A 27,845-nucleotide genomic window follows, 5' to 3' on the forward strand; every position below is an offset into this window, starting at 1 on the left:
ACACACACACACACACACACACACACACACACACACACACACACACACACACACACACACACACACACACACACACACACACATGTAGTGTTTCCATGTTTTATGGGGACTTTCTAAACCTACCCATCACAGAAAACGTTCTGCATTTTTACATTTTCAAAAAACATCACTTAGAATGATTTATAAGCTGTTTTCCTCATGGGGACCAAAAAATGTCCCCACACAAACAAGGATGTCAGATATTGCCATCCTTATGGGGACATTTTGTCCCCATAATGTAGGGTTTACCAGGCCACACACACACACACACACACAGACACACACACACACACACACACACACACACACACCAAACCCATCACACCAAACTTTCTGCATTTTTACATTTTCAAAAAACCTTTAATTACTTATTTTTATACCAGATTTACAAATGAGGACGTCCCTATAGGGAGGTTTTTGGAGATTTTGGTCACTTCTGGGTACAAATGTGTCCCCAAAATATAGTTAAGGAGACACAAACACACAGACACACACACAATATTACTGTTTTTACTTTATTTTTGCTCAAATAAATACCAGCAAGATTACTTTTTATGGGTTAAACAGAGTAAAAAAAAACAGGTCCTAGTAAAACAAAGTCAGGTTTTCAGTTTTTGCTCTGTGTGAATCAGTCAGTAATCTGACGCTGTTAACCCTGCTCTCTGTTTGACCGACAGCACGCATTCATGTCAGAGAGAGACCGCCATTCATGGCAGCTAAATGATGAAATACTGCCATTATAAAAGAACTAAAGGCCGACACCTGATCTGCCGTGTCTCACTGAGGCCTTTTGTGCCAGTATTTCATATCTGAAATATCTGCTGGCATACGCTGCAGAACACAGGGAGTTTGCCATGGCACTGCGAGGATGGGGAACAAACAGACCATCTTTACATCCCAGCAACTGGACGCATATCAGGTCAGGCCATTTCAGATCATTATTTTGGATATTGCACAACCGTTCAAAACTTTGGGGTTGGTAAGAATCTTCAATGCTTTAGAGTCTCTTACTGTCACTGCATTTATTTGATCAAAATGACACACTTTAAAATGATTGTTGTCTATGTGAATGTATTGTAAAATGTCTGTATTGTTCAGTGTCACATGATCCTTCAGAAATCATTCTAATATGATGATTTGCTGCTCAAGATCAACATTTATTATTATTATTATTGATATTATTATTATTATTATCAACGTTGAAAACCGCTGTGCTGCTTCATATTTTTGTGGAATCTGTGGTACATTTTTTCAGAATTCTTTGATGAACAGAAAATTCAAAAGAACAGCATTTATTTGAAATACAATATATTGCAACATAATAAATGTCTTTACTGATGTTTGCAATATAAAAGCATAATTTTTTTTTAATATCTTACTAACCCCAAACATTTGAACTGTGTATATCTCACCTGCATCTTAAAAATGCAATTACATTTAAAACTGTAAAAATTAGTGCACTATTGTGAAGTAGTCTATATAGCAAGGTTTAAAGTTAAAATGGTCAAGATAAGAGTGATATTCAAACTGTTATGGTTATCAGCTATATTTATGAATATGTATGAATGCTTTGCACCTCATTATCATTTTCCTAAAACAATAAAAAATGATCATGAATGCTGCTTTGTAAATCATTGCATGTTTTTGCTTCATTTTAAAGGACTGCACTTATTTCACCAGAAAAGAAATTCTGAGGTGAGATACGCAGTTTTCATAAAAAGATACTTCTTCGGTTAATGTGTCTGACACTGAAAAAGCCTCTAAACTGCACTACACTCGGAAATGTAAATGTTCTTTATTGGCATCGATGGTTCCATGAAGAACCTTCCAGGGAATCTTTCCATTGTTCAAAATGTTCTTTAGATTTTTTAAATGTTTTTCACACTAAGAAAGGTTCTTTTGGGAACCAAAAATGGTTCTTCTATGGCACCACTGATAATAATTTTGGGTCATATATGGACAAACCCAAACGTTGGGTTAAAAATGTAATTTAAAATTTTAACCCAACGGCTGAGTTAGTCCATATTTGACCCAAAGTTGAGTTAAAACAACCCAGCATTTTTTAGAGTGTATAAGTGACGCCCATGCATGAACAGAATGAAGATGTCATATAGGTCTAATGTCTTTATGCATGTTGTCTTTCCCCAGACTGTTTCACCGATACCGTGATTTGGCTCCCCAGCTCGTGCCGCTGGACTACACCACGGGACCGGACGTGCGTTTGCCGTACGAGCTCATTGGCAGCATGCCGGAGCTGAAGGTACAGCGCATCTCATCTGTGTTCCTCATCTATTATGAAACTCCTACTAATTGATCGCAGTCTTGGTGGGGTTAAGCGTTATCAGATCCTCGCAACTCAAGAGAACCGACAGCTCAGTTTAATCAAGTGTTTGTGAAGTATTAGTGAAGAGGAAACAATCCTGCAGCATTTGGTTGAGAGACACAGAAACAGACACTTGACCTTATGCAATATATATACAGGTGAAACTCAAAAAATTAGAATATCATGCATAGTTATAATTATGATGATTATGGCTTACAGCTTATGAAAACCCTAAATTCAAAATCTCAAAAAATTTGAATATTACATGAAATCAACCAAAAAAAAGGATTTTGAATACAGAAATGTCGGCCCTCTGAAAAGTATAATATAATGCATATGTATATAGTTATATATACTAAATATATTAGTTTCACCTTTTAATCTGAATTACTGAAATACATGAAGTTTTGCATGATATTCAACTTGTTCGAGTTTCACCTGTATGATGGACTGTTTTAACTGTGGCACGACGAGTCCCAGTGAAATACCAAGAAAGAAAAAGTAAGCACCTTCACTGGGATGCAAGCAAAATGTAAATAGGCCCTACCCAGCCAACATTTGTTTTTGATGGCCTGTCACTTGGGCCCTGCATGGCAAACCCAAATGGGGCCGAAAGATATTTGTGTATATATGTTTGCACATAGGCTGGACACAAACACATTATGGGGCTCACATTCTTGATCACACAGGATCACACTTGTGGGACCACAGTGGGTGAAAATTAGGTCCCATTTATCAGTTTCTTTAAAGATTCCAGTGGGTCAAATAATTTGCTAGCTACTTTACAAAAATCACGTTCAAACCGCCCCAAAACTGTTCAAATGTTTTTTAAATAAAATTATATATATAGGCTAGCCTAAACTTGTCCTTGACAAAACAAAGAATTCCTAAAATCAGTTGATTTTATGCTGTGTAGCCTACTATAAATTTTCAAATTGCATCATAAAATATTTAAACTGTAAAGAAAAAGACTTCAACTCGGATTTTTATATATATTGAACTTTAAGATAAAACCTCTTGAAAGCATCAGGATAAAAATTCGTTCTTGAACGAATCGTTCTTTTGAGCCGGTTGAACCTGATGCATTTGAAGTAACCGGTCAAGCTGATTCATTAATCGAACTGAATCGAACTTTAGTTTCGAGCATAGAGTAGACTGTAAAAGATAGGTTTCGAGTCGATGACGCTAAACGAAGTCCGAAAGAACTGGTTCGCGGTAATTAATCGGACTTGACATCACTAATTCAGATCATCTGCTATAGAGAGCTCCATGAAATCAAGTGAGTGTGTTCCAAAATCTTTAAAAAATTACTCTGAGAGAGTTTATATCACCTTGATAGTGCTCAAGCATACTTGAACGATAGCCTACTAGGCGATCCCTGTCTCATGCGGTCCTTTTATGCACTTTTATTTTGAAGTGTATTTTTTGTTCACTTTGTTGCAATGCTCCCCCTTTCCCGTTTGCATTTGATGCCTTGTATGTTTCCTTAGTGATTGATCAGTCTCATGTGTTCCTTGTTTTTGCCTTGTTATCTTGTGCATTTATACCCCTGTGTTTCAGTCTTGGTTTGCTGGTTGTTGTCTTTTGGTGGTTGTAAAACTGTTATGTTCCATGGTTCTGATTTACGTGCAATGCATAAATACAACAAAGGACCACAGACAGGGATTTTTTTTTTCTCAAATGAAAACGACTCGGTTACTAACGTAACCTCGGTTCCCTGAGAGGAGGGAACGAGTATTGCGTAAGTAGCTTACGCTATGGGAAAACTCCTTTTCTCGAGAATATTGAAGTCTTTATGTAAAACGCATTGCAGCTGCACAGCTGACAGCAATGAACGAAGGCAGCTCGGTCATTGGCTGTGCTGCGGCAACTTGCTCGAACCAATGACGGGGCGACTCTGAATGCGCGACCAATGAGCGCGCTTCGCGCCCGCGCGCGTCAGAGCCCGCCAAGATGGGCGTGGCCAAGAGCTATATATTGGGCGCCCCGTCATGAGAGTTCTTTAGGTTAAAACGACTGAAGCGAACTAACCAAGCACAAGCACGGCAGCTTACGCAATACTCGTTCCCTCCTCTCAGGGAACTGAGGTTACGTTAGTAACCGAGTCGTTCCCTTTCGAGAGGTCTCTCCTATTGCGTAAGTAGCTTACGCTATGGGAACACCATGCAAAACGCCGTGCGTGCTGAACTTCGCCTTATGATAGCCAGAGGCAGGTGCCTGAGCTAAAAAAGCAAAGTTATCATCCAACTAGCCGGCAGAGGCGAGCTTTATATGTGGGAAGAATACAGAGCGGCTAGAAGGCGCTCAGTGTGACACAAGCACATACATAATCTAGATACGAACTCGTAGTTCAACTAGCATCATGCTGATAGTACATTGGAATGCAGTGTCGGGACCTGTAGGTTGTAGAACCTGATAAATGTGGACGGTGAGGCCCAGCCTGCCGCCGCACAAATATCCTCGATCGGTATCCCGCTCGACCATGCCCAGGAAGAAGCCACACTCCTGGTGGAGTGTGCTTTGACTCCCCAGGGGCATTGAAGTCCCTTAGCTTCATAAGCCAGCGCTATAGCTTCAACTATCCAGTGAGAGATTCTCTGCTTTGAAACGGCGGAACCTTTCGTACGGCTGCCAAAGCATACAAACAGTTGTTCTGTCTGTCTGAATAGGGCAGAACGCTCCAAATACACTCTGAGAGCCCTAACGGGGCAGAGTAGATTAGCGTCGTGTTCGTCTGCTGGGGACGATAGCGCAGTTAGGGAGATAACCTGTGCTCTGAAGGGAGTGGTGAGCACTTTAGGAATATACCCATGTTTCGGTCTAAGGACGACCCTGCAGTCGTTAGGTCCGAATTCTAGGCAGGCAGCACTTGTCGAAAGCGCGTGCAGGTCGCCCACTCTCTTGACCGAGGCGAGTGCCAGCAAGAGCGCAGTCTTGAGCGAGAGCTGTTTAAGGTGCACGGTTCGGAGTGGTTCGAACGGAGGCCCTTTAAGAGCGTCTAGGACAGTAGCTAGGTCCCAGATCGGCACTGAGGGGGGGCGTGAAGGGTTCATCCTCCTAGCGCCCCTTAGGAAACGAATAATTAGGTCGTTTCTTCCCAATGGACGTTCCATTACAGGGTCGTGTGATGCTGTGATGGCCGCCACATATACTTTGAGCGTGGAGGGGGCGCGGCCCGCCTCCAGAAGCCCTTGTAGAAAAGCGAGTACGTTCGTAATCTCGCATGTTTCAGGGTTCAGGCCCTTGGCATTACACCAGACACTGAACACTTTCCATTTCTGGGCATATAAGCGTCTCGTGGAGGGCGCCCGCGCCTCAGCGATGGTTTTTAGTGCTCCGCTCGTGAGGTTCCTGGGAACCCGTTGAGGGGCCATGCATGAAGGGCCCACAGATCGGGGCGGGGATGAAATATCATCCCGTTGGCCTGACTGAGGAGGTCTGGCCTCAGTGGAATCGGCCGTGGTGCAGATTGCATTTGCATCAGATCTGGAAACCATGTTTGGTTCTTCCAGAGTGGGGCTATCAGCAGCACTGCGTTTTTCTCCTCTCTGACCCGACTGATGACCTGCGGTAGCATCGCGATCGGGGGAAAGGCATATAAGGGACGGCTCGGCCAGCTCTGGGCGAGCGCATCCATGCTTTTCGTGAAGAAAAGAGGGCAGTGCGCGTTCTCCTTGGAGGCGAAGAGGTCGATCTCCGCTTTGCCAAAGGTTTTCCATAACCAGTGAATCGTCAGCGGGTTGAGAGCCCATTCTCCTGGGAGAATTTTGTCTCTGGATAGCATGTCCGCCCCCTGGTTCAGGGCACCTGGCACATGCGCTGCTCTCAGCGAGCGCAAGTTGTGCTGGGACCATAAAATGAGTCTCCTGGCCATTGAATGCATGGAGCTCGACCTGAGTCCACCCTGGCGATTTATGTACGATACTACCGTCATGTTGTCCGTTCGGACCAAGACGTGTTCGTTTCTCAGCTGTGGGAGCAGGGCTCTGAGAGCCAAAGCGACCGCTTTCATTTCCAGACAGTTTATGTGTAGGCGCTTCTCCGGGTTTGACCAAAAGCCGGAGACAGGCCTGCCCTCGTAAAGGTCCCCCCAACCTATTTTGGAGGCATCTGTCGTTATCATCTTTCTCCTTGTGTTCACACCCAGACTCACGCCTGACTGGTACCAGTCGGCGGCTTTCCAGTGCGTCAGGGCTTTTATACAGCCGTGGTTCGCTCTGATTAAAAGGTGGCCCGAACGCCACGCGTGAGTAGGGACGCGGCTCTTGAGCCAGCGTTGGAGAGAGCGCATATGCAACAATCCTAGCAGGAGTACGGACGATGCTGAGGCCATGAGACCGAGCATCCTCTGAAACCGCTTGACGGGGGCGAGCGCGCCCGCTCTGAATGATGTTGCAAGGCGCCGGATGGTGAGCGCGCGCTCTGATGAGAGACGCGCTGTCATTTGCATCGAGTCTAGAACTATTCCCAGGAAAGAAATCCTCTGGCTGGGAGATAGTATGCTTTTTGCAAAATTGATTCTTTGACCCAGGCATTCTAAATGGCTGATAATCCAAGATCTGTGTGTTATTAACTGACTCTCTGATTGTGCTAGAATCAGCCAATCGTCGAGATAATTCAGTATTCGCACTCCCCTTCGCCTTAGGGGGGAAAGTGCTGCATCCATACATTTCGTGAATGTACGGGGAGCCAGGGACAGGCCGAACGGAAGTACTGTGTACTGGTACGACTGTCCCTCGAAAGCGAATCTCAGAAACGGCCTGTGATGAGGCGCTATTGGAATGTGAAAGTAAGCATCTTTCAGATCCACTGAGAGAAACCAATCTCCTGGGCGTACTTGCGCGAGGATATGCTTGGTTGTTAACATTCTGAACGAGCGAATCATTAGTGCTTTGTTCAGGTGTCTGAGATCTAGGATGGGGCGGAGACCGCCATCCTTTTTCGGGACGAGAAAGTAGCGGCTGTAAAAACCTGCCTCGCTCAGAGAGGGGGGAACAGTTTCCACAGCGCCCTTTTCTATTAGTTTGCGCACCTCGGTGCGTAGAACATGTGAGCACTCTTTTCTCACTTTCGTCTCGACCACAGTCGTAAAACGTGGTGGTCTGCGAGCGAACTGGAGCGAGTATCCGTGCTTTACTATATTCAATACCCATTTCGGCATATCTGGAATATTTTCCCATGCCGCTGCGTGTACAGATATGGGCTGAATACAGGCTAGGGGCGGGCCGCTGTGACGCAGGGACCCGGCCAGCGAATCGCCTGAGCTCATAGCTCTCAGAGGCGCGGGCGCGGGCGCGCGCTGAGCAGCTGAGTGAATGGGCGCATGTGTGATTACAGCAGCGCGCGCTGTGTCTGTAAAACTCGCAGCCTGGGCTGGGGTTGTGTTTGACACTGTAAGGACAGTGTTTATAAGTGGGGGTGCATAAACAGTGGTAGGCACACGCGTCACTTTTATAATGTTTCCCGCTTTTACTGGGGATGAATTTATAACTGTGTGAACAGTGCTTGTGTGTAGTGGTGCGTAGACCGTACATGTACATGACCGTAGGCACGTGATCTACATTCATGGGGTGCGCAGCTTGAGCTGGGAATGAATTTGGCACTGTTTTGACAGTATCTGGGAATGCACACTTTGTGGACATGTGAACCCTTAGTGACACAGGCAGAAAAAGACTCTTTTTGTGTTTTCTGTGCGTCGCCGTAAAAACGGCGTTTGTTTGCAGGTGAGCGAGCTCTGTGACTGGCCCATTGACTGCTGTATGAACATATCCAGCCGCCTGTAAGGGGACTGGGTAATGCTTGAGCTTTTGCAGAGAGAGTGGTCCGGCTTTTGCGAGACACGCACTCTCTCTTTTCATTCTTGTGGCTAGGACGGCTTTCGAGGCTCGGGGTTCAGCACAATCTTGGGCCGAGGACCCCGTCGCTCAGAAGGCGGCTTGCGGTTGTGAGAGCGCGAGCGGCGTCGAGCGTCAGCCTGAGGCGCGGGCTGAGAGGCGGTGGGGGCTGTTCTAGCCCGCTGCGGCTGCGGCGGCCTCTGTCTGCTCTGCGATGAGCTGGAGCGCTTGGGCAGGAAATGCCGCATAGCTTGTGAAGCATTCTGGGCCTCAGTGAAGCGTTCGGCGAAACCCTTAACCGCCGGTCCAAACAGCCCGCTGGTGGAGATAGGCGCGTCGAGAAATGGCGCCTTATCCGCGTCCTTCATCTCAGTCAGAGTCAACCACAGATGGCGCTTGAGAACAGTCAAATTAGCCATGGCACGGCCGATAGACTGGGCGGTGGCCTTCGTGGCTCGCAGGGCTATGTCAGTCGCGCTGCGTAGGTCCTTAAAGGCTTCGGGTTCGGGGCCAGACTCCTCCATAGAGCGGAGAAGCTTGGCTTGGAACACTTGAAGTACCGCCATAGAGTGAAGCGCTGATGCAGCTTGGCCGGCGGCGGCGTAGGCGCGACCGGCGAGAGCTGAAGTAGTGCGGCAGGGCTTCGAGGGGTGGGAAGCTTTGGCTTTCCATCCGGTGGTGTAGGGCGGGCAGAGATGATTGGCCACGGCCTCCTCGAGGGGCGGTGTTCCCTCGTAGCCTCTTTCCTTCGCGCCGTCCACAGAGGAGAGCGAGGAAGAAAAAGAAGGCTTTAGGCGCGCAGAGTGGGGGGCTTTCCACGACTTGGTGAGTTCGTCGTGAACTTCCGGGAAGAAGGGAGAAGGCCTTTGCCGAGGGGCCTGCTGGCGCCCCTGCAGAAACCACTCATCCAGTCGGCTCCGGGTTGGTTCTTCGGGAGAAGACCAATCGAGCCCGAGGTCTTCCACGGCCTTAGAGAGAACGCGGATAATCTCGCTATCCATGGTGGAGCCCCCGCTCGCGCTAGCTAGCGTCGACGGGGCGGGGTCGAGAGTGGAGCCCGGCCAGTCGTCCGATGCAGCGTCGATTGACAAGCTGTCATCCATTCCCCCGTCGTCCTCGGACGCGCCGAAAGTCACAAGGCCCACCGCTCTGCTAGAGGGGTGTGGGTCCGGCTGGGTGAACTGAACCGGCGGTGGGGAAGGCAAGAGCGGCGGTGAAGCACGCGGAGACTGGCTCGGCGTGACGTCACTGAGCTCAGGTTCAGGAAGCCTCTGTGAGCGGCGCTTTTTCTTAGTGCGCGGCTCGAACAGGGGGATGGCGGCGATGGGCTCGCTCACGGCGAAAGCGGTGAGGCGAGCCCGCAGTGCGGAGAGACCCAGGTCGTCACATTCGGGGCATCCGCCCTTGGTCAAAGCAGCTTCTGCGTGGTCCCGGCCCAGGCAGCGAGCGCAGATGATGTGACGATCCCCGTCCGGGAGAAGGTCTCTGCACGACGCGCAGGAAGGCATTTGAAACAACGCCTTGGAAAATTTGCTCTTTTACAAGTGTCGCAGAGCGAACAGATGTAAATACTTGCGTGAGCAGTACGCCGGATGGCTCAGTAGGATCGCGTTAGAAGGCGGCTGAAGGTGCCGACGTCCTCGTAGCAAATCCCGCTGGTATGCTTTTCGACGGCGAAGCTTCAATAATCCGGAGGATCCAGCGAAGAAGGTGTTCGCTGAAGGAGATTAAATCTAAAGAACTCTCATGACGGGGCGCCCAATATATAGCTCTTGGCCACGCCCATCTTGGCGGGCTCTGACGCGCGCGGGCGCGAAGCGCGCTCATTGGTCGCGCATTCAGAGTCGCCCCGTCATTGGTTCGAGCAAGTTGCCGCAGCACAGCCAATGACCGAGCTGCCTTCGTTCATTGCTGTCAGCTGTGCAGCTGCAATGCGTTTTACATAAAGACTTCAATATTCTCAAGAAAAGGAGTTTTCCCATAGCGTAAGCTACTTACGCAATAGGAGAGACCTCTCGAAAGGGAAGGCGGGATTTGCAGGAAGGCACACATATAGTGGCTTGTGGGAAAGGTGATGCAAGTGCTTACCTTTTCAGCATGCTTTTTTTTGTAGATGCATATAAATAAAAATAAATTAGTAAAGGATCATGAATTATAGTTATATATTAAATGATAATATCATATAAAACAAATGGAATACTTAAAACGTGATCAATTAAATATAATATAGCCAATAGTGGCCCATATGGGACCCTCAAATAAACAATACTGGGCAATTCAACTGGGGTCCACAATGACATGTTGGCTGGGTTAGGAAATTCCGCTGTACACATTTAAGAATAAAATGTAATCTTTTATTTAGGATAACCCATTCAGGCAGAGGATCGCTGAGGTCTTCTCAGAGGATGGAGAAGGAAACATGACTTTGGACGACTTTCTGGACATGTTTTCAGTGCTCAGTGAAATGGCCCCGCGGGACCTGAAGGCGTATTACGCGTTTAAGATCTACGGTCAGTCTGAAGGTGTAGTCACGAAATTTCATGGGCAAAAAAGGGTCTATAATCTAACTGTCAACAGCACTAAAGTCACTTTCAAATTAACTAAGCGGTTTTGTGATGGGGATTCAGCAAGGTAAATTCACGTGAACAACTTTAACATGAGCGAAATTTGTGTGTGGAAATTTTTCGCCCCGCAAAATAGAACAATGCTTAGGATAATTGAATAATAATCATTTGATGTTCTGACTGATGTTCTGTTTGAATTTTTCTTTTAAATTGTTTAGTAAGCCTTTGTTATGTGCTTTTTGTAAAAATTCCTATTTAGGTTTAATTTATTTTTATTTCACTTATATTTAGTAGGCCTATTTATTTTTATTTATTTTTTTCAGTTCTAGTTTTTATTCCAGTTAGTGATTTTCATGCTTCAACTTTAACTAAACAAAAATGAGAAATGTTGCCTTGGCAATTAAATGAAATAAGTTTAAGCAGGCCTATATGTACGTTTATAGATAGAATTCAGAAACTCTTGTTATTAGCGATTAATTGAACTGCAGCCATGCAGAAACGTATTGCTCTTGCTCAAACTCGCGAGTCTCGTGCACAGGTAATGTACAAGAGACTGAACGTGATTCAAGGCCCCGACTTACTCACCACAAAGTTATTTTTCTTTTCCTTTTTTGCTGAGAAGTAAAAAGAAGTTAGTTTGCTGTGATATATGATCATCCAGACGCGGAACACACTGCTGACATGTAAATATGTGCTGCACGCTTTTCTCTCAATAACAAAATAAACGCTAAATAACAGTGGTGAGAATAAAGCAGCAGGTCAGAAAACATCTGATCGATGTGAATATGTTTTCACCAGCTCTGCGATTCACCAGATGAGGTAATTAAAATGACACTGTTATGATAGTTGATTATAAAGTAGCCTATTAGACATCTGACTATGTGAGACTGTTTTATGAATCCCCTTTCTTTGCGTAACACATTGACATTACAGTACAGAATGGCTCTTTCTGCATTATCTTGAACATAAGCATATATGTCATGCATCATTGAATGTCAGTGAAGGTTTTCCCGGCAAAAACGTCATGAGTCCTTCACAGAAAAAATCAGTCTATAGGCTTTAGACAACCTTGGAAGTCGGGGAAGGTCTCGTTTAAAAAGAAATCATTTTAAAGCTGTTCACACATTGGTAATAAAAAGCTATTAAATACATTCACATTATTAAATAGAACCTTTAATCTAACATGTTTTATTTTATTTGTGATTTTCCAATGAACAAACCCGTTTTTAATAATAATCCTCAAAGCACATGTGGGGATAGGCCTATAAGTCAGTGTATAGCCTATGAAATCATTCGATACCTGATCTCAATCTTCTGACTATTCATGAGATGAACCCGCAGAACCTTAACTGACACATGAACATCAATAATTCAGACGTTAATTAATGTGGGAACTGCCTATGGAAAGCTCTGTTCATATCTGTGTTCATGCGCTGTCTATTTAAAAGATCTCAGAGAACCTGATCTGCTGTCATCAGAAAATACTCTGTTCTCGTGCAACATTAACACGGGGTAAATGATAACGCTCTCAAACAATAGAGATCAATGGGAACAAGAGAGTATGTTGAAATTAATCAGACTGAACACACAGCAGGATTAATTGTTGAGAATGTTCAAAGCATAATGTTTACAAACGGGTTTACTGTGGGTGTCTTGAATAAATAAATGATATATGAATATGAAATAAATAAAACAATGTATTATAAGTGTTCTAGTTATTCTAAAAATAAATCACATTAAAGGGATAGTTCACCCAAAAATGAAAATTATGTCAGTAATTACTCTCCCTCATGTTGTTCAACCTCGTAAGACCTTCGTTCATCTTCGGAACACAAATTAAAATAGTCCAATCTTAAGTTTATCAAGCGACGAGAATACTTTTTGTGTGCAAAAAAACAAAAATAACGACTTTATTTCAACTATTCATTTCCTTCTCTGTGGGCCTCGAGTCAGTTCACTAGTGTAACAGCGCAGCGCTTCTGTGTTGTACGTCACACGTAGGCTCACTGTTGGCCGACGCTGGTCATGTGTGTGATGCGCGTGACGTACAACAACAGAAGCGCTGCGCTGTTGCACTAGTGAACTGACTCGAGGCCCACAGAGAAGGAACTGAATAGGTGAAATAAAGTCGTTATTTTTTGTTTTGTTTTTGTTGTTCCCCGAAAAGTTATTAAAGACATCGTTAAAATAGTCCAAGTGACTACAGTGGCTCAATCTTGGTTCCATTCAATCGAACTCTAGTTCGTTTTATCCCCTTGGTGCGGATCTTTTGGGCAGGTGTGAATACAGCAATCGAACTCGGGTGCGGACCAAACAACCGAACCGAGACCTAGCTGAAGAGGTGGTCTCGGTACGGTTCCAAACGAACTCTGGTACGGTTCGTTTACGATGTGAACATGAACCGACCCAATTGCAAGAAAGCACTGCGCCTTTGAGTTAACAGGCTTCCGTAGTCGGAGTTGCGTTATGGGAAAGTGATCTGTTGTAGCCTACTACATTCCATTCCGGCGCTGTCTGGCCACACGATACTGTTGCGCGTCTTTCTGCACGTCGTGTGTGCATCATTGGAATGGAATGAATGAATGAATGACAGGGCTCTCAAGTGTCACGCATTGAGCGTGACAGTCACTCATTTCAGTCTTTTGTCACGCTCTCCCGCCACACATTGTATTTCTCACGCTGAAAAACTATTTGTAATATATTTAATATGCCGCAGCGCCCAAAACTCTGGCCGCGCCGCTCTCACTGTGGAACCGGCAGGAATCAAGCGCGTCTCCTCTGGTGTTGTTAGCCAATCAGAAAATAGCACTATTGTATCTGGGTAAGATTTAACGCAACAACCAATGACACCGAGTCGGCACGACACACGTGTGGTTTTGTTTACAAATTTTGGTTCACTTGCAAAAAGAGCAGTGTGAAAGCGAACGTACCAAAAAAAAAAATTTGTTTTTGTCCGGACCAAAGCAAGTGAACTATCGGACTTTCCTGGTGTGAATACACCCTTAAGTTTATCAAGTGACGAGAATACTTTTTGTGTGCAAAAAACCCCAAAAATAACTACTTTATTTCAACTATTCATTTCCTTCTCTGTGGGCCTCGAGTCAGTTCACTAGTGTAACAGCGCAGCGCTTCTGTGTTGTACGTCACACGTAGGCTCACTATTGGCCGACGCTGGTCGCGTGTGATGCGTGTGACGTACAACACAGAAGCGCTGCGCTGTTACACTAGTGAACTGACTCGAGGCCCACAGAGAAGGAAATGAATAGTTGCAATAAAGTCGTTATTTTTGTTGTTGTTTTTGCGCACAAAAAGTATTCTCGTCGCTTGATAAACTTAAGATTGAGTCACTGTAGTCACTTGGACTATTTTAACAATGTCTTTAATAACTTTTCGGGACTGGCAAGTTTCAATCCCTTAGAAGCCTATGGAGGAGTGATCCAGCTCTCAGATTTAATCAAAAATATCTTAATTTGTGTTCTGAAGATGAACGAAGGTCTTACGGGTTTGAACAACATGAGAGAGAGTAATTACTGACAGAACTTTCATTTTTGGGTGAACTATCCCTTTAAGACATATATATAAACATTTAAAATGGGCTAATGTATGTATAAAAAGTTAACGGTAACAATCTGGACATTGATTTCTTTTGATTTTTGCATTGTTAAATGTATTGTGTCTGTGAAAGGTGCTAACTATTATTATTATTATTATTATTAAAAACAACTTCTAAAACTATTTATGTCAGAATCTTCTTTTTCTGCATAAAAATTAAGCAATTGACTAACGCTTTTTAAAATCAATTTAAATGTTTTATTAATTTATTTTATTTGTAACTTTAACTACATGTTAAACACAAATTAAGTGATTTTCATGATAAATAATTTTCATTTTTATTTGCCCATTTTAATAGTGATATATTTACTTGCAGAACTCGCCCTCGTCTCGTTTTTCCCTCTAGATTTCAACAACGATGACTTCATCTGTAAATCCGACCTGGAGAAAACCTTAAACAGACTGACCCGCAACGAGCTGACCGAGGTTGAGGTGAGGATGGTGTGTGAGAAGGTGATCGATGAAGCTGATCTGGACAATGATGGTCGATTATCTCTGGAGGATTTCCAGCACATGATCGTGCGAGCGCCTGATTTCCTCAGGTAACAGTTACACACACTTTTCTGTTCAGTTTATTTAGATATTTCATTTAATGGTTTTCACATTAAATCTTGTCTATTTTAAAGGAATATATTGGTTTATAGCATCTGTGGTTTGAATATGTTGACTTTTCCTCAGTGGCACATGGGTCAGTAACTCAGTGTTTCGAAGCATAATATTCATATGCATGAAGCTGCTGTGATACTATTACTTAAAGCCCCCCTGTATTCAATCATATTATCCCTTAAAACTCATCTTTGATCACCAAAATTACATATTTAAACATTTTGTCCTTGAAAAAAAATGTTGTCATGTCTTAAAATAGTTTGAATATAACTCACACACTTGCCTCATTTAGACCTAGTATGCGTGGTTCTATGAATATGCAAATGAGCCCCGCCTCCACTCACTAACTCAGCTCAGAGATCCACTCAAGGTTCTGACGTTACAAGGTAGTTTGTGACGTCAGAAACACCAGCGATTTCAAACCGTGTTTTTGAGACTGTCTTTGGTTCACTGCAGTTTTAAGGAGAAAATACTCAGCAATGCTGTCGACTTATGAATTTACACATGGTTTGTCTAAAAGCATATTAAACACCATATAAACAATAAAATCTGGATTTTCTTTAACCAGCTATGTCTTTAGTTTAATCTCATGTAATGACCAGATAAACTCTGGTAACTTTCACATGACCTGCACTTAATATGTGCAATATTTGTCCCCTCGATTTTATTTTTAAGGGCATTTTTTTTAAAAACTTTTATTATGACATGTACAGTTGTGACCAAAAGTGATGTCCAGCAACTTCACCCTTTATTCAAATATTATAAAAAAAGTTGTGGGTCAAAAGTTGCTTAGTTGTGCTTGGATAGTTTTATTTCTGATGATGCAATGAAACACAAATTATGCCAACATAATTTTTGGCCAGGCTGTACACATGCAGTTTCGTTCCATGCAAGCTTTTGATAAGATCTCACTGTTAATCAAATCTTAATCTTCTGGTTTCCAGCACCTTTCACATCAGGATATGAAGATCATCCGGACACCGACCAACAGGACATTTACTTTCATAAGACAATGTAAGAACTTTCTCTGCAGATTCAGAAGTCAGGAACAGATGGTGTCACACACGGTAATGTTTAAAATAAAGTAGACACCTGTACTAATATAAGAAGAATATAAATGTTCAAAATATACACTTTAATCAAATATAATAATTATCTTGAACATAAAAACAAGCCAATAATGTGCCTGAAAAGCTTATGCAGCTACTGATACTACAGCAAATCAACACCTGAAAATGAATTATTCATCCGTCAATATAAAACACACACAGACACATCTCTTAAAAGAATCTTGTTTTAATAAATCAAAAGTACAGATATCTACAAAAACTGTAGATCAATTTTTCAATGTTTTAGAAAGTACAGTACAATTTAAGTAGATCTCTTTTTAAGAGTTATTTACAACGGTTTCTTTTCTTTTTTTTCTTACCAAAATGTAATTTACCAATCTCCCCAGTTACCTCACAATCGACAAATGAAAACATGGTCATATAAAAGAATCCGTAAATGATATGGATGACAGTCGTTTCAAAATCAAGAAGTACGAGAAAGACAAACTAGACGGCAAAAACGGAGATTGACAGACATACGCATCGCATCACTGCTCAATAAACACTACATGACTGCAAAGCGTTTAAGACAGAAAGCGGTACCTGTTTGCTAATGTTCTTTCCCACATGGTTTGTCTGCATATCAAATAAAACTGTTTCGCCAGCTGTCTGTTATAGTCATTTTTGCATTTTATTTGATCACTTTAAAACACCCTAAGGCCAAATTAAATTATGTCTAAGGTCCATTATTATGTTTTTACCAGAACAGACAGCTAAACATGTGGCGGTCAAACGCTTCAATGTGCAGAACATCTATGAAAAAAAAAAAAACATACATACACAGACAAAACATACAGGAGGTCAACAGTATCAACTTCATGATGCATAGATCCAAAATGAAAGATCAAGTATTAGTTATTAAGACAAACGGCAGGTATTATTGTACAGGGAGAGAAGAGAGATGCTATGGTACGGACCATCTGTTACACCTCTCCTAACATGAAAGAATATGACAAATATGAGCCAAAAATATCATCGCCTCGAGGTGGAAAGAGAACAAGGTGCAAACAAAGTCATTTCAAGTTGGTCAACATTGAAGCTTGGAAAAGGAAAAGTGAATGTGCCTTATTGCAGCAAGAAGAGAATTTCATACACCTCTGCCTCGCAGGAAAAACAGTCAAACAATGTGCTTTCCTAATCTCTTTAAATCATATTCATGTCATATTACAGCCCAAATCCAATGGAAAAATAGATATATTGCATAAAGAACAATTTCAATTAACTTCTCATTACTGTAATGCATCCATATTTTACTCTATAACAAAGAAGGTAATATTTATATATTATAAGAATTTAATAAAATTAAAAAAATGCAGTACAGTAACCAGAATAAGATTTATTTGCATTGCATTAATGAGAAAATAAACTGGTTTTGGGATGAAATTTGACTTGAACATGTTCTTGTCAGGTTTTGGGAGATCGACTCTTGGATTCTCATCGATAAAGAGTTTGTTCTTTCACTCAAAGCTAACGGGTTAAAGATTCCTGACCTATTGCTGGTGTACATTAACCCACTGACATGGTTCATTTGACTACAAAATGTACATTTGAGTATACTGCAGTACAAGGAAGACAACTGCACAATTTGTCAAAATGAAACGGGTCTCTTGTGACGCAACGCTGAGAAAACAGTGAAAACTCACATCAAACCAATAAAAAACAAGTGTAACTACTGCAGTTTTTCTTTGAAGGGCTGTACAACTCGCATTGCATTTTTTTGCATTAATTATAAGCATGTCAACACAATATTCAGAAATCAGGAATGGTGGATTAATGTATTCTAGGTAGTTAAGCCTATTCATGTGAACCAAATCTTGTATTTGCACTGTGCCACCCAAACTAATATGCTGTAAGACTAATTCATGTGCGGTCCATCCATAATACATCAGACATATTAACACATTAACAGAACAACCGATTTATTCAGCATCAATAGAAGCCAATGCATTAAACTAGCTTCGGCTCGCTATCAGGAAAAGACTGGTGTAGAAATAGTCCTTACATTGAAAACGTTTGGGGGAAATGAAAACGCCTAACATGAATTCGGCAGGTTATACTCCATGTAAAAACACCCGCTTTATGATGCAAAATAATCACTATGTGGCACAAACTACACACAACACAAAAGATACTGATAAAGTGCATGGACGTCTGTACGGGAGGTGCTTTCTCAAGTATAACTCTGCTTTTCAGGTCACATACTCACCCTTTCTCATTACTTTTGGTTACACATAATTAATACTACAAACTTAGGAATTTCTCATCCTTACAAGGGCTACGAGTCAGTTTCATTCGATTACACTCTAGTAGATTCAATTCAAGTGTTTTTAGTCAAGGAACGCTTTCAAGATGGGACGTTTTCAGGTCGTAATAAAGCAAGACCTGAGGTTTTGGATTTATGCAAAGGAATATTAAAAAGAAGGCTAGCGCTACTGCATAAAAGGCGGAACTATTTGGAAATAGCTTTTCATGTGCATGTTAAAAAAGGGAGGTTGGATTTAACGAGGCAGTAAACACGTCTTGATGAATAAAAAGCAGGATCTTCATTTGTTTAATATGAAAATATTCGCCATGTCTGTGAAACCTTGACTGCACCAATTGTATGAACGCATGTGTTGCGTAACAGGTCAAAGGTTAGTTATCAGCCTGAAAAATAAAACTTGGGTCAAGAAAAAAAAAAAAAAAAACATCTAAGAGGCAGGATATAATATTCCTCTACTAACAATAAGGTCATGTGATTGTCGAAGAATGCGCCGAAAATAAAATGGAATGATTCAGATCGCCCCACGAAACTCTCAAATTGGCTCAATGTTAGATCACGCTCTACGGCAAGACCCAGAACCACAACTACTTACAGGTCGCCATGAAGGAAAGGATCAATTTTGGCAGTTGTGCGCTCAAAATGAGCGATTGAAACAAAGATGGAGATACAGGATCTTATTTAGGTGCACGTTTACGGCGATGCATCAGCAACCAGCACTTCACCTTGACTTGTAAAAACCAATGCTTTCCCACCAGGGTTTCTCCAGGGAAAGGGTCATAAGCGGCATCGCTAATCTGTCAATGGAAGAAGATAAGAGGAGCCAGGAACTCAACTGGAAGAAGAGCGTGACAGAGAATGAGAGATTGGATAAAGAGGAAGGAGGAGGAGTGCTAAGAGGGAGAATAGTCCAGTTATGTCCAGCCCGATGCTGGGGGACAGTAAGGCCTTGGTCTTCACAGTAGCACACAGCGAAAGAAGCTGCTCTTTTTCTGCTGTTCAGGGGTGATTTTCACACCGTGGTTACTGCCCTGAGGATTGTTACCCTCCTGTGTGAGCAAAGAAAAAACAAACCTCCATCAGATTTTTATTTTATTACTAAATAACTAACTCAAGCTAGTCAGAGATACTGATTTATTCATCCAAAAAGGAAAATCGTCATTATTTAGTCTTTATTACGTAGCTATTATTTACCATTTATGATGTACCTACACTGGTGGTCAAAAGTTCAGAATAATTCAAATTTTTTAAAATAGGTTTTGGCATCAAGTTAGCATAAGAAACTTCTTTCAAAAACAAAACAAAAATTGATGTATTCCAAACTTTTGACCGCAAGCTTTGCTTCAGCTATGATAGAGAGACATCCACACTAGCATTTTGTGGGCGGAGCAATGAAAGAAGTGTGTTTGTGTGTGTTGATTTTTAATATGGGGACTGCAGATGAAAATTAGCCTGAATGGCTAAATCTGGCACATTTAGATGTTGGACTTTGTACTCATGTTGATTAATGTGCATTGTCCCTTTTAAATAAAGAAATCAAATCAAATCAAATATCAACAGTGTTTCTCAGAAATCACTTACTGCACCTTTAATAAATGCTGTAGAACAAATGTAGTTAACTAATGAAACCTTGTAAAGTGTTACCCAATTTTAAATCTAAATTGACTTTTACACAATAAATCTTAAGCACAGACAGGTAAAATCTTACCAATTTCGTGTCCATCTTTGATTTTATGTCTCTGGCGAGCGTTAAGAATGCCTGTGAGTAGAGCAGGCAATATCATTAGACCTTTAAACACTCAGATATGATCAGATATGATAAGGAAATGAAATGAGGATTCATCATAAAAGCCATTTACACTTACGTTCTCAACGTTGATATTAGCCTTTGCACTCGTCTCCATGAACTTGATGCCGTACTCTAACGCCAGCTAAACGGGTACAGGCAGATTTGATTTGAGTATGATTTAACTGGATGATGCAGGATTATTAACCAAATGATTGTGGAAGATGCTTCCATCATTGCTGTACAATTAAATAAAATACTATAATATAAGAAAAGAGTTTTTTTAATGGCATAAGAGAACAAGACGCATGGTGTGCTCACCTTCTCGCCTCTGTCTTTGGACACCTGCCTCTTCTCATTAATGTCACATTTGTTCCCCAAAATCATTTTTTCTACATCCGCTGATGCATGCTGGGTTGAGCACATATAAGAACATGAACTGTAATCATTTGCTGTTAAATATTCAAACAGTACTTTTATGGATGTGCAATGCTACATATTTTCAAAACTGAATGACTAGTAATTAGGCATCATGTAGTTTAGGGTAACGTCCACCAGACAAAAAATAATAAGCATAACACATACTTTGGTATTCAAAAACTGTCATATTAAAAGCACAATGCTCACGGCGCAAGATGCTAGAGAGACAAAAAACCCAGTGAGTGGCAATGACTAAAGATGCCCAATTCTATATTAACAAATAAATAGGTGAAATTTACATTTTCATTCATGCAACTGGGAGACACTTAAGATCCAAAGCAAATTCCAATGCATTTAAACTGCATTTTATCAGTTCAGGCTTACTCATGGGAATTGAACCCATGGCTTTACTGTTTTTGAGCTATTTATGCTAATATAAAAACCTGCTGATTATGCATACTATGGAAACATTGCACACAATCTGAAGTATATTATTGAAGGCAGATAAATCAGGCATTGAGACACTCACCTCCTCTATGTTTCGGATCCAGTTTTTGATGTTGTCAAATGATTTCTCATTGGTTATATCATAAACCAGCATGATACCCTGAAGATCAGAGCACAAGACAAATTACAACTGTGCAAAACACTGCAATTATAAAGATAACAGAAAATGAGCATTAGTATTATTATAGCATTACCAGGCAAGACCGACAGCTGAAATTACTGAAGCTCATCATACATAAGAAACATCTTACCATTGCTCCTCTGTAATATGCCGTTGTGATCGTTCGGAATCGTTCCTGTCCTGCCGTGTCCCTGTAAATATCAAACAATATTAGTGTTGTAACTGTGGGCCTGCAAAAATGTGGTTTGCAGGGCTGGTAAAGTGGAAGATGACATCCTCCTTACCAGGGCAATGACAAAAGACAAGCACTAACATGTGCCTCAATGTAAAGGAGAAATGAATCCTGGTTTCACAAGTCAAACAACAGCTCCTTCATAAAACTCTCTTATGTACTTTTAAATACGAAGTCACTCATGGCAGCAAAAGTGAAGTGGATCAAAACCTTTTTGAACAATACCTGTTCTTGTCTAAGGACAACTTTGATAAACTTATGATCCATTTCAAATGTTGGCTACTGTAGTGTTGACTAGAAGGAAAGACGACTAGAAACTCACCATATCTGTAACTTTATCTTCTTGCCATCTAGTTCTATTGTCCTGATCTTGAAATCGATACCTGGAAGAGAAAATACACAGCACAACTGTCATCATAGGCTGAAAAACAAACCCAATACAGCGTCTCTTTCAAAAATGTCCAACAACAGACTACTTTTAGGTGTTAAAAGCAATGCACATAACATATGTCCATAGGATGCATAGAACATATGATATATAATGAACATATGATGAATGACAAAGCCAAGCATCAAACCAGCTAGACATTTCATACCACCAGTTCATATTGCAAAGTAATAAAAACGTAAGTATGACCAGTAAACATGCATATAAAAATCTATCAGAACTATACTAAAAATCTAACGTAATAGGAACTAAATACTGTGCAAATAATATTTTATACGTTTATAATATTTTTATAGTATAAATTGGGTCTTAGTGTCCCTCGCATGAGGATAATCATATTTGTGAGTCTGTGGAATCTAAAACATTGAAACCCCTTGATCTGGACCATCGTAAAGTTGATTTAAATGGTTAGTTCGATCAAAAATGAACATTGTGTCATAATTTAGTGATGTCGTTCCAAACGTAAGACTTTCGTTCATCTTCAGAACACAAATGAAGATATTTTTGATGAAATCTGAGAGATTTCTGTCCCTTCATCGACAGCTACGCAACTACCACTTTGACGCTTCGAAAAGTTCATAAAGAGATTGTGAAACTAATCCATATTAATTGTGCGGTTCCGTCCAAATTTTCTGAAGAGACTTGGTCACTTTATATGATGAACAGATTTTATCTAGGCTATATAAGCTGATAAAAGCTTAAATTAAATTTGTTCATCATATACAGCAATTGTGTCTCTAAAGATAATTTGGACTAAACCACTCCATTCATATGGATTAGTTTCACAATCTCTTTATAAAGCGTCAGAGTTTAGTAGCTGTCAATGGAGGGGCAGCTCAGATTTAATCAAAAATATCTTCATTTGTGTTCCAAAGATCTTACAGGTTTGGGCCGACATGAGGGTGAGTAATTAGTAATTTTGGGTACACTATCCATTGATCTTAACACACACACACACACACACACACAAAAGGTCCCATTTAACAGTTACATCATTGCACTCAAACAAGACATGATAATAGAAGCGGTGTTTTTTCTCACATTTACAAATTACAACTTCACAATGTTGAACAAGTAACGTTAGATGCCAACACCACTGTTTTGGTAATATCATTCAATAAAGTAACTTGTATTACCATTGTAAAAGTATATGGTATTCATTCAGCATCATGCATCTATAGCAAAGTAGTATCACAGTCTGATATTAGCATAACTGTACCATGGTACTACCGCAGTAACAGTACCGTCTTCTGAAACACTATTTAACGGAAAGTAGACAAGAATATTATATTATTATATAAATAAAATATTGAGTCTTATAGTGTGTGTAAAACAGGTGACAAATTCGAACCACGTATATTTTTTATATATTTAATTGGATATTAAACAATTTATATAATGCTTCTATTCATTTGATAATAAAAAGTTTCCAAAATAAGAATGAAAACAAAAGCAAACCTATAATTTAATGTCTGAGTCATTCTGTCAAAGCAGCAAGATGCTAACCAACAAAGCAACAGAAAGGTTCATTAAAAACACACTATATCACCACACAAAAATAATTAATTACAAATAACCTGTCAAAGTTTAGAAACAAAACTCAGGAAGAGCTAACACAGTTACAGTCCATTAGCTTAACGTTAGCCGCTAGCACAGCCTGACGTTTCATAAACAATCCGATATAAATATGAGATATAAATACCTATTGTCGAAATAAACGTCGAGTTAAAGGCATCCTCCGAGAATCTGAACAGCACACAGGTCTTCCCGACACCGGAATCCCCGATTAACAGCAGTTTAAACAAATAATCGTAAGTCTTCGCCATACTGAATGTATTGCGGAAATCCCGCCCGGTACTTTAGCAGACAGCGCAGAATCCGCACAGCGCCGAGGAACTGACCAATCATACTACGGCGAAGGCTTCGAATTTAAATATTAATGAGGTCAAACTGACGTACTTCGAGCCTCCCTTGAGCGTGCGGGCACGTATCCTCATTAATATTCATAAGATATGCCTTCGTCATAGTAGTATTCGTTCATTCGCCCTTTCCTAGCGGCCACGTCAAACGCCAAAGTACACAGTTAAAGGGATAGTTCACCCAAAAATTAAATTTATACCATATTTTACTCACCCTCAAGCCATCCTAAATGTATATTAGACTACTTTCTTCTTTAAGCCAAACACAATCAGAGTTATATTAAAGAATATTCTGGTTCTTCAAAGCTTTATAATGGGAGTGAAATTGAATGGTAAAAAAGTGCATCCATCATCCATTATAAAAGTAATCATGGCTCCAGGGGGTTAATAAAGGCCTTCTGAAGCGAAGCAATGCATATTTGTAAGAAAAACATCCACAATTATAAATTTATAATATAAACTATAATCACTGGCTTCTGGTAATGGCCGAACGCGAGTTGAGTTCTGGCGGAAGATTGACCTCTGACTCGACTTTACGAACGCGGAAGCGCAGAGGATAGAGCAAAACAAAACACCGGTCATTAATTAGAAATCTAAAAAGAGAAATTTTAAAGAGAAATGTGGGAGGAGCTTCGGTTTGTTGTCCAGCTCTATTTGTTTGGACCACAAGAGCCGTCGATGATCACCTAAGCTTATGCTACTCCTACATCATCCGTCATGCGTCGGGTCAGAGGTCACTCTTCCTCCTGAACTAGACTCATGTTACCAGAAGTCAGTGATTATAGTTAATAAAGTTATAAATATGGATAATTTTCTTACAAAATACGCATGGCTTTGCTTCAGAAGGCCTTTATTAACCCACTGGGAGTCGTATGGTACGGATTACTTTTATGATGGATGGATGCGCTTTTTTGGGCTTAAAAAAACAAGGTACCATTCATTCAAATTATAAAGGCTTGGAAGAGCCAGGATATTCTTTGCTATGACTCTGATTGTGTTTGGCTGAAAGTCATATACTATTGCTTGAGGGTGAGTAAATTATGGTGTAATTTTCTTTTTTAGGTGAACTATCCCTAATATTTATATGTCTTTGCCATGGTATGATTCATAAAATGTGCTTCTACAAGACCTCATACATTCACAGCAATTACTTAGGCTACATGAGTCAGTGCCTCAATGTCATTAGTGTGTGTGGCCGGTCAAATTCCTTTATAAGACTTGGCTTCAGGCTTGGGATACATTTTCCTTTCAATTTCCCCCCATTATATTAATGTAGGCTAACAATCAATATACACATAATATAGGCTACATATTACATATACAGTATAATATACATATTAAATATATATATTAAATATATTTTGCATCGCAATAAAGAGAATTTGAGGGTAAATGTCATGAAAAAAATGCAATAAATCTTATTGATCCTAAACGGCTTTAACTTTTCTTTGCAAAATTATGACTGAAAAAATTCAATGCAATTCTCATAGACTGGAAAGTGATGTGCAAATAAGTAATAAAAAACATTTATTTAGTTTAACATAGGTATAATAAAAAACTTTAAACCACAGTGAAAATAAATCTTGCAGGGGTCAAGGGTACAAAATGGTCCCACAACAAACTATTAAAGACTTATTATTGCCAAAACACAGTCCAATTGTTCTAAAACATAATGCCTTTACAAATTCGTTCATGTCTTTTAGTACATTCGCATACATTTCCCTAACATGTGATTTAATAATTGGTTTATTATCTGACAATTTCTTTATACGTTTTTACTGTTTTAAGTAGGGTATACTGAGTACAGTTGAGACACTTCTTGCGTTTTGATTTTTCACACAAAAATAGATGCTGAAAAGAATCTTTAAACCCGTAAGTAGTTTATTTTTTCCACAATTAGCTAACAAAAATAAGGTGTTTGTCTCAACTTTGTCTCAACTGTACCCATATGTGGTACAGTTGAGACACCCATTTTTAATGATGTAAAGATAACTAAATGTTCACCGCAAATATAATAAATAAAGACAAATAACGAAAAAAAACAATTGGGCAACATTTTTATTTATTCATCCATTTAAATTAATTCATTTTATTTAAATTAGCAAACAAGAACAATATATTTAATATATTTACTAATAATACACAGTTTAAATATCACAAATATCAAATTTTATTTTCATTTGCGTCCTATGCTGGCTAATTACGTTAAACCTGTTATCATAACACTGAACAACTAAACAGTGTGTGTTTCCAACTCTACAGATACACGTGTGTCTCAACTTACCCCGCTGGCCACCTCCCACATTTCTCTAGATTTTGCAATGATCTTGCATGACACAATACCATGAAATATGCCAGTTTTTAGGGCACATAATAACGTTTGTGATGATACCAGTTACGTTTAACAGTCACATAAGAATAATAAGCTATATTCATTGTGGAGTGTGCATGGTGAAGTGAAAGTCTTATCTTAGAAAAAAAAAAACTTTTGCTGATATCTTCGGATCGCATATGTGTACGTTGTTAAAATTTCCCATGATCAAAGAGGACACTAATACACATGTGCACAGCAAAAATCACAACTTGTGCAAGTTATTTAAGGTGTCTCAACTGTACTCATTTCTCAACTGTAAGTTACACAGTCTTCCCTATAACTTCCCTCTTTATGTTCATCAAAAGAAAGAAATAAAACAGCACCGACCTTCCAGGTTAGAAAAAATATGGAAAAATAGTTCAAAAAAGGGAAACCTTCATAGGCTACATGCAATTATTGGTCATTATCTTTAAATCCAAAAACATATAGGCTACCGTTAACCGTTAAAGGAGTATTTTGGGTTTATGTATTTGTATTTAATTTGCGCCAATGGGACAAATGGCAGCAACAAGACCGTTTTTTTATTATTATTCAATGGACCACGGAAGGTGCATTATGAAATAATCAGAAAATTACAAAGCAAAATACAGAAAATAATAGATGGAAGTAACATAACAACATAAAATACCTATGTTCGGAATATACGGCAAAAAGTCATCCACCGTGTATCTGACCAGCACACAGGTTTTCCCGACGTCGCAATCCCCGATTAACAGCACTTTAAACAAATAACCGTAAGTCTTCGCCATACTGAATGTATTGCGGAAATCCCACCCGGTACTTTAGCAGACAGCGCAGAATCCGCACAGCGCCGAGGAACTGACCAATCATACTACGGCGACGGCTTCGAATTTAAATATTAATGAGGTCAAACTGACGTACTCCCTTCAGCGTGCGTGAACGTATCCTCATTAAACCCTTAAACAGGCAAGAGTGGAAAATGCTAAGCAAAAAATAATTTCATTTCATTTTTTATATCATCTGGACTTAAATAAAACATATCCAAAAGATTTTTTTTTAAATTTGATGTATTTTGGATTTTATGAATTGTGTCTCCTGAGATACGTTGCCTGATTAGGGTATAAAAAAGGACCAAGTCATTAATCTGTTACTGCCACTGTATGTTTAAAACAAGTATATCCCATACTTCACCTGGTCTAATGTTGACAAATTATATATCATTCGGAAGCTTACGAACTCAAGATTCAGCCCGTGAAACCCGTTTTAAAATTGGAGGTTGTGTTACCATATAAACGGTACTCTAAATTCTTTTAATGGGCTCCTCCCCTTTTGGGCATCGTCATGTTTCATAATTTATGATCAAAACCTTTTCTAATCTTGACAAAACACATATTGTCAGAAAGGTCTGAGTCTCAAGGTTCCATATTTTGTGACAGAAGTGATATTTGGACAGAAATTTAATAATTTGTTATGGCAGAATGCATACAATTAAATTCAATGGAATGTAAGTCACCCGGTGGCTATTTTTGGTATTATGCCTAAACAAAATCTCATGGGAACTTCAATTTTTGTGATATCAACTTCAAATTTGGAACACAACTTGGTTAGATATATGGCTTTGATTATATAGTAATTTTATAATAAAAAATATTTTGTAAAATACATATTTTATGAAAAAGAATAAATATTAAGTGCAGTATATTTGATTTAATGTAAGTTTTAAACTTCCT

The 27,845-nt window shown here is 40.3% G+C and overlaps 2 protein-coding genes across 3 annotated transcripts; one reads left to right on the forward strand and one right to left on the reverse strand.

Annotated features, from left to right (window-relative positions):
• Positions 1-855: 855 nt before the first annotated feature.
• On the forward strand, positions 856-16,697 carry cib3 (calcium and integrin binding family member 3). Its single transcript, XM_077222245.1, has 6 exons — positions 856-958; positions 1,700-1,734; positions 2,188-2,299; positions 10,559-10,706; positions 14,719-14,914; positions 15,923-16,697. Exons 1-6 carry the CDS (start codon positions 908-910, stop codon positions 15,942-15,944), a joined length of 564 nt encoding a protein of 187 aa, XP_077078360.1. The 5' UTR covers positions 856-907; the 3' UTR covers positions 15,945-16,697.
• rab8a (RAB8A, member RAS oncogene family) lies at positions 16,259-26,936 on the reverse strand. Of its 2 annotated transcripts, none has more exons than XM_077222231.1 (8): positions 26,783-26,936; positions 21,736-21,796; positions 21,312-21,372; positions 21,083-21,160; positions 20,455-20,544; positions 20,213-20,278; positions 20,056-20,106; positions 16,259-19,396 (listed from the first exon to the last, which is right to left on the reverse strand). In XM_077222231.1, exons 1-8 carry the CDS (start codon positions 26,901-26,903, stop codon positions 19,304-19,306), a joined length of 621 nt encoding a protein of 206 aa, XP_077078346.1. In that variant the 5' UTR covers positions 26,904-26,936; the 3' UTR covers positions 16,259-19,303. The 2 variants fall into 2 exon arrangements, with proteins under 2 accessions (XP_077078346.1, XP_077078345.1); XM_077222230.1 differs by lacking the exon at positions 26,783-26,936 and adding an exon at positions 23,564-23,769.
• Between the last annotated feature and the right edge of the window lie 909 nt (positions 26,937-27,845).

Source organism: Siphateles boraxobius, unplaced genomic scaffold (assembly GCF_051911475.1).
Source record: "Siphateles boraxobius isolate OS27281-9 unplaced genomic scaffold, OSU_SipBor_1 86, whole genome shotgun sequence".
In the NCBI taxonomy this organism is placed as follows: domain Eukaryota; kingdom Metazoa; phylum Chordata; class Actinopteri; order Cypriniformes; family Leuciscidae; genus Siphateles; species Siphateles boraxobius.